General features: G+C 36.1%; 1 protein-coding gene across 1 annotated transcript; it reads left to right on the forward strand.

Moving 5' to 3' along the window:
* The first annotated feature begins 3,811 nt into the window (after window positions 1-3,811).
* On the forward strand, window positions 3,812-6,384 carry LOC149573213 (FCS-Like Zinc finger 2-like). Its single transcript, XM_089814392.1, has 2 exons — window positions 3,812-4,369; window positions 5,966-6,384. Exons 1-2 carry the CDS (start codon window positions 4,194-4,196, stop codon window positions 6,150-6,152), a joined length of 363 nt encoding a protein of 120 aa, XP_089670518.1. The 5' UTR covers window positions 3,812-4,193; the 3' UTR covers window positions 6,153-6,384.
* The last annotated feature ends 1,034 nt before the right edge of the window (window positions 6,385-7,418 follow it).

Here is a 7,418-nt window from a genome sequence, read left to right on the forward strand (position 1 = left end):
CTGGTGTGCTCATTAGGCGTTGGTTACTTGACATGTATAGATTTCTCAACATTCTCTAGAATTCTGAACATGTGTTGGTTGCTTGGCATGCACTAGGAGCTCGACAATGCTTGTGGTTTAGTTGATGCTTGGCTTGGTTTTCTAGATGCTTAGTCTGGTCTTGGTTCATGTAGGTGTCGAGTTATTTGTGACCCAACTTTGAGTATTTAATTCATGTTATAGCTGACTTTGGGTGTTTAATTTGTGTTGTAGCCAACTTGTGGTTCAACATATATTTAATGTACGTGTTTTAATTTAATTTATAATGAATTGTGCCAAATTGTGGCTTAGTTAGGTATAAGTAGGGGGTTTTTTGAAGTTTTTAGGCATTATGTGATCTATCTTGGAGAAGAGGATGTAATCTTTGAAGAGCTAGTAGTTGTGGCTTGAAACTAGAAGATTGCTTGGTGGGCTTGCGAGCACAAGTTAAGATTTCCTTCAAGGTTTTCTACCAAAGTATGGATTTGGACTAGCTAGGATTAGGATTGTGAGTTGGATATTGTAGGATCTTGCAGAACTATTATTGTAATTGATGTTGATTTGGCCCTAACCCGAAAGGCATTATAGTTGGGCATATTGCATGTATTCAATTATTTTATGAATAAAGAGTTATGATTTGGTATCAGATCTTGCATTGTTGTTTCTTTGTTGTTGTGTTTTTGATGTGTGGTTATTTGTAGGGATCTAGTTTACCTCCAATATGTGTATCAATGGGTTCTCACTACATCAAATGGTATTAGAGCGAAGGTTTTCCTGAGTGTGTAAACAGATCGCCAAAGTTGAGGTAGTTTGCATTAGGACTTGGGTGAAGGATAGAGGAGAAGGTTGATCTAGTGAAGCTGATTGATCTTCTAGATTTGTGAATCTATTGCTTTGGGTTTACAAAAATCTTGGAAGATGCCTCCAAGAATATTGGACCCTAGAGAAATTGATGATCTTAGTGATGATGTGGAAGAAAGGATCTTATAGAAGATTAGAGTAGAATTCAGATCTAAGATTTCATTGATGAAGAGTGACATGATTGCTAAATTGTGAGTGCTTTAGGTGGTGTACCTAGGCATGTGGGTACTAAAGATGGTTATGAGGAAGTTGCTAAAGACTTTGAAATTACTGAATCAAGTGGTGAGGATAGAATTGATCATGTGGAGAGACCTATGGGAACTAGGGATAGTTAGTTTGCTAGACTTGGATCTCAATTAAGGCTGAAGCATAAGATGGAGGTTTCTAATTTCTCAAGTACTTTGACTCTTGAAGACCTGATTGATTGGATTGGTGAATTGGAAGGCTACTTTGAGCTTGAGGATGTTAAGGATCCAATCAGAGCGAGGTTGGCACAACCTAAGTTGAAAGGGCATGCTACTCTTTGGTGGAAAGAACTACAAAGAGATAGAGAGGAAGAAGGTGAAATGAAGACTCGTAGACGGAGATGGAAGGTTACTAAGTTGAAGGCTAAGTTCATCCTGTTGATTATAAAATTGAGTTGTTTAAAAGCTTGCAAAATTTGAAATAGAAGGATATGTCTATGCAAGATTATACCAAGGAGTTCTACAAGTTGACTATTTAGTTTGGGCATAGAGAATTGTCAAAGTAAAAGGTAGCTTAGTACATTAATGATTTGAGATTCAATATTTAGGATGAGGTTGGTATGTTAAATATCTCTTTAGTTGAGGATGCTTACCAGTATGCTTTGAAGGCAGAAGATAAGTTGAAGAGGAAAAGTCAAGGTAATGCTAGAGGAAAGAAGAAGTAGGATGGCTTAGAAAAGGCTAAACTGAGTGCAGAAGGTGAACCAAAACCTATTGATCAGAAGAGGAGCATAGGTGGAGGTGAGTTTAGAGGTAATTATTTTAGATGTGGTGAAGAAGGGCATATATCATTTGAATGTCCTCATGGTGGGAGATCTGCTATTGTGAATGAGGTTGAAGTCCAAGACATTCAACCTGAGAAAGGAGAGAGTTTATTGGCTCGACGAGTGTTGATTGGTCATAAGACAATGGAATCTTGTCACAGGGCTAGTTTGTTTAGGACTTGTTTTAAGTTTGGTGGTAAATTCTGTAAGGTGATTGTGGATGGTGGTACTACTGATAACCTTGTTGTTGAGGAGATGGTTTAGAAACTTGGTTTGAAGAGTGTGAAACATCCTTATAGGATTGGCTGGTTGCAAGGTGGGCATGCTTTGGAAGTGAGGGAGTAGTGCCTTGTTGATTTCTAGACTGGCCAGCATAAGGATCAAGTGTTGTGTGATATTATGGACATGAATAGTTGTCATGTGTTGCTTGGTAGACCTTGGCAGTATGATTGTAGGCTTGTGCATGATTATGTCAGGAATGTGTTTACTGTTGAGAAAGGTGGTAGGAAACATTCCCCGATTCTTTTTTGCAAAATGAAGAGCTCAGTACAAGGAACTTGAGTATTGGCAACTGAGTTGAGTTGAGAGATTTTGAAAGGGTTGGACATCAGCATGGAAAGCAAACTTGTAGCACACCTATGATGGATGTGAAGAAGCAAAAGAAGAACAAGGGGAAGAGTGTACAAGTTGAGGACTTGGAGGATATGTACATGAAGAACCAATTTGGGATTTATGTGCTGGATCCCAGAAGATGTTCTTCTAGCTATTGAGAATATCTTTCCAAACCTGGGGTGTCTGATGTAGGAGCATCTTAGGGTTTTTACCAATCCTGCATGTTGGAGGTGTTTTGGCTAAGTGTTATGGACTCGGTCACCAATAAATGGTGCTCGGTCGTTGAAGGGTGTAGTTGTGGTTGAGGAGCTCGGTCATTAAAGGGGTCTCAGTAGTTGCTAGAGCTTGACATCTTCTATTGCTCGACACCTTGCTCAAGATTCTCTGCAGTGCTCAACATGTGTTGGTTACTCGACATGCACTGGGAGCTTGGCGATGCTTGTGGTTTGGCTGATGCTCGAGTTAGTTTTCTTGATGCTTGGTCTAGTCTTGGTTCTTGTAGGTGCCAAGTTGTTTGTGAGCTGAATTTGAGTATTTAATTTGTGTTGTAGCCAACTTTGGGTAGTTAATTTATGTTGTAGCCGACTTGTGGCTCAATATATATTTAATGTATGAGTTTTAATTTAATTTGTAATGAACTGGGCCGACTTGTGGCTTAGTTGGGTATAAGTAGGGGGTTTCGTGGAGTCTTTAGGCATTATGTGATCGGTCTTGTAGAAAAGGATGCGAACTTTGGAGAGCTAGTACATGTGGCTTGAAACTAGGAGATTGCTCGGTGGTCTTGTGAGCACAAGCTAAGATTTCATTGGAGGTTTTCTACCATAATATGGATTTGGACTAGTTGGGATTAGGATTGAGAGTTGGATCTTGAGAGATCTTGCAAAACTGTTATTGTAATTGCTATTGTATTTGGCCCTAACCCGAAAGGCCTTACAACCAAACATATTGCATGTAATCAGTCATTCTACGAAAAAAGAGTTATGATTTGGTATCAGATCTTGCATTATTGTTGCTTAGTTGTTATTTTCCGCTATGTGGTTATTTGGAGAGATCCAATTTATCTGCAATAGGGGTACCCTCAAATTCTCGTTGCATCAAATAAAGTCTACAACTTTTCTCTAAATGATTTAGATGCAAAATTTCAACAACTATTATGCATTTTTTATTATTGAAAAACTTATTTAAAAAATCATTTCACTAACAAGCATCAATAAACCCAACTTCAACAGCTGTCAAATAGAACAACGGTCATAACAAAGGGAGTGTAGAAACATGAAAACGACAGGTGAAAGCTCCAAGTATGAGGTTGTTAGATGTAATAATTGCCTCGAAAGATGCAAATGTAGTGGAAATTGTCGACCTCGGAATAATCAGCTGAATTAATGGCTCTGCAAGCTCCATTACATAGTTTACAAGGGCTCCTCTGATGGGAACCTGAAGAAATCGCCAAACATCCTCCGATTTAAGCGATGCTTCTCCTGTGTATCTCACTATCAATGGAGATTATTGGGGAGTACTGCGAATCGGAGAAAAATAGTAAAATTATCTGTACCTACAAATGTTTGCCCCTTATAAATTGGGGCCTGTCTGAGTTTGACGAGGCTGATTCATTTCTTTCTTCTTTTGCAAGTCTTGACGATTTGCTATAGGTTTTCGTTTTGCTTTATAAAGGCTAACGAATCGCATTAGCAGCATGTCACAGACCAGAGCAGGGTTTTTTCTCGAAGATCAGAGCACAGCGGCTGGTCGTATGGAGGGTTTTGGGGGGCCCTATTCGCCCAGATCTAGCGGGTATGAGCCTCATTTTCTGGACGCCTGTCATATGTGCAACCGGCGCCTCGGCGATGGCTGCGACATCTACATGTACAAGTGTGTTTTCTTTTGCAGAAAAATGATGTGGTTTTAGCAATGGTTTGCTTTCCCGCCTTCTGTTGCAATTGATTCTGATATTCTTTGTGCTTCAGCTTTCAGAGGGTTTTATGGTAAATGACTGTATATTTGTTGTTTGTCTGCTAGAATTCGATGATGTAGTTTGTGTATTTGTGGCTGAATCTCTGTGACACGTAAAGATTTGTTGAAGCTTTTAATGGTGTTCGTAACGGTAATAGGTTTTTTGAGTAGATTTCATTTGACTTCTGGATTATACTGGCTTTGTATATTTTGTGAGATTGTTTTAGTTGCTCTGTGTAACTGTTATACAAGATTTTTTCGACTAAAATCTTATATTTGAGAACAAATTTTAGAAGAATTCGGATATTCGTTTAACATATTTTATTTTAATTTGCAAGTACGAGACCTCTGCATCTCCTTCAACAATATATTGCACGAGGGAAAATTATTCTTTCATGAATGGGAAATTTGCGCCTCTTAAAACAATTTAAGTACGAAGAAAAGTTGGACTTAGGTGAAATTTATATTTGTGCTTCATTTTTGTGAGCATCACCTAGATCATATTTGTGCTTCATCTTTGTGAGCATCACCTAGATCTAATGAGTGCTAAGTGTTTCATTTATTCTCATGAGAGATAAATTCATGTTGAATCACTTCTCACGAAACATGGATCAATAAGTTTGACTCAAATCCTGATATTAATATCACAAATTTATATTTTTTAAGTGCCGCACAACATTTTTTTTCTTGCTACTTCCCATAACTTCTGGGATTGAACCGGTTATCTTTACCTTCAATTTAAATCTCTAAATCATAAACTACTTTTAAATTTAACATTTAAAATTGTAATTATATATAATTGAATAAAGATTTTAGATTTTTAAAGTCGAGTTTAATACTATGTTCATGACTCGTAAGAGAATTTTCGTTTCAATAATTTATAGTATGCTGTATCCTGTTCCACGCACTTCTTCAATCCTGTAAGCCTTTTGCTTGAGTTCATTGCCGAAGAACTTCTTAGGTATATTTTTCTTTTTCAGTATAGGTTTATTTGAATGTAATGTTGGAACTTCTAGTTTTTGATTGTGTATATATTTTAGTTTAATATATAAGGTCACACTCTTTGATTCAATCATAGGATCTAAGAGCAAAGAGCATGTTAAACTTTCTATATCTTTTCATATTCTTTCTTTCTACATTCTGATGATGGATCTCATTGAAGTGTGATCCAAAAAAGTTGATATTGAGAAACATACACAATCAAACTTACAAAGTTTAAACATTAAAATATTAAAATAACCATTTGTATTTTCCATAAACACTAAACTAGATCTGTTCTATTTTTCAAAGAATGTACTGGTAAGCACTCCTATCAGCCAGGCTAGTCTCAAATCAATAAATCTTATTTGCAAATCTTTTGTAGTTTCTGATGTTGGCCACTCTTTAAACTAACCACCGATTTGCAAAGATTGAGAAGATATAATGTTATGGAAGATATTGCCTGAAAAATGAAAGATGTTTGCATCTTTATGCTTGTGAAAGCTAATATTGTAGAGTTATTTTAATGGGTTGCAGAGGTGACAGTGCATTCTGCGGCGAAGAATGCAGGGAACATCAGATAATGATGGATGAGCGGAAGGAGAAAATATTAGCAAGTGTGAGGGGCATGAAGAAGAAAGTGCAAGTGCCCTCTTCATCCTCATCCTCCACCAACAAGAAGCCCAGTTACAAAGCACAACCAGGCACAGTTGCAGCTGCTTAGTGGCATTTCATATATTTTGACCCACAACAACAGATGACTATCTCAGTCTTATGGGAAGACCAAGTATGGTCCTAAAATATCGGCTTATACTAATTGTTTACTGGTATATGGCCAATTTTCATTGTCTGCAAGATTTTACACTGCATTCGATGTTTGGCCCGGTTTCTTCTTGGCATTGACCTTAATATGTATAATGTTTTTAAAATTATTTAGTTACAATATTTTCACTCCTTATATATCCACATAACATAGGATTTTTAAGGCAACTGCATATGCTTTGTGTTTGATGTACTTTAAAGCAATTCTGGCATACAGGCGTTCCTGGCGTATAAAGCTTGGTCACCACCAAGGTTAAAGATATCTAGATACTTTTCTAACACGATCATAAAAAAATATATCAGCTGAGAATAAAAATATCTGTGTAGTTACTTAAAATGTTTATTGTGTTTAGAGTAAACAAAAAATACTTTGGTAATTTTGAACTTACAAGGAGGGTAAGAAAGTATGAGTAAAAGTGAAGGACCATTGATGAAAGTGTTGGACAGAGGGGACCATCAAAGAAGAATAGTTGGTAAATAAATCATTTGACTGGTTTGATTGCATTTGAGGGAAGTTACATTATACTAAATAAAGACGAGACTGAAGATTGGTACCTGAACAATTAATTTGATGTTGTTTCATTTTCTTTTGGAAGGCTCTGCAAGTGTCAGATCAGACAATCAAAAGGTCAAATGTCAATTAAATTGCTTGTTTTTAATTTAGAGGCATATAGTTTAATCTTTTAGAGGGTTTTTTATTTGTAGTTATATAATTTTTAAATAATATTTTTAATTTTAATTCTTATAATTTTTAATTTTTTTTTTCAAAAGTGACAAGCAACTGATATATTATAATATATAAGAAACTAGTTCAAAGGTAGAAAAAGAAAACAAAATACATCTGCACATATAAGGCAATTTTTTTTAGCAATACAAGCATTAATTATTAACAATGAAACACCCTCAATATGCACGATTGCATATCTACCCTGTTTTGCCAATATTACTCCTACTAATAGCACTTGCGCTTCAGCTACATTGTTTGTTCTTGGTGATATTTGACAAGTTTTGACAACCTGTAGATGAAATTATGATTCAACTTATATCCTTATTTCTTTCATTAATAAACAAAGTTAAGGAATTTTGAAGTTCAAAAAAAATACAATGGATGAATTAAAACTGATACATTTTTAGTTACATGTTGCGAAGAAGGAAAACTACTTTTTTC

The sequence above is a fragment of the Cupressus sempervirens genome, chromosome 2 (assembly GCF_028749045.1).
Source record: "Cupressus sempervirens isolate cs-2001-9-10 chromosome 2, ASM2874904v1, whole genome shotgun sequence".
NCBI classification, from domain to species: Eukaryota; Viridiplantae; Streptophyta; class Pinopsida; order Cupressales; family Cupressaceae; genus Cupressus; species Cupressus sempervirens.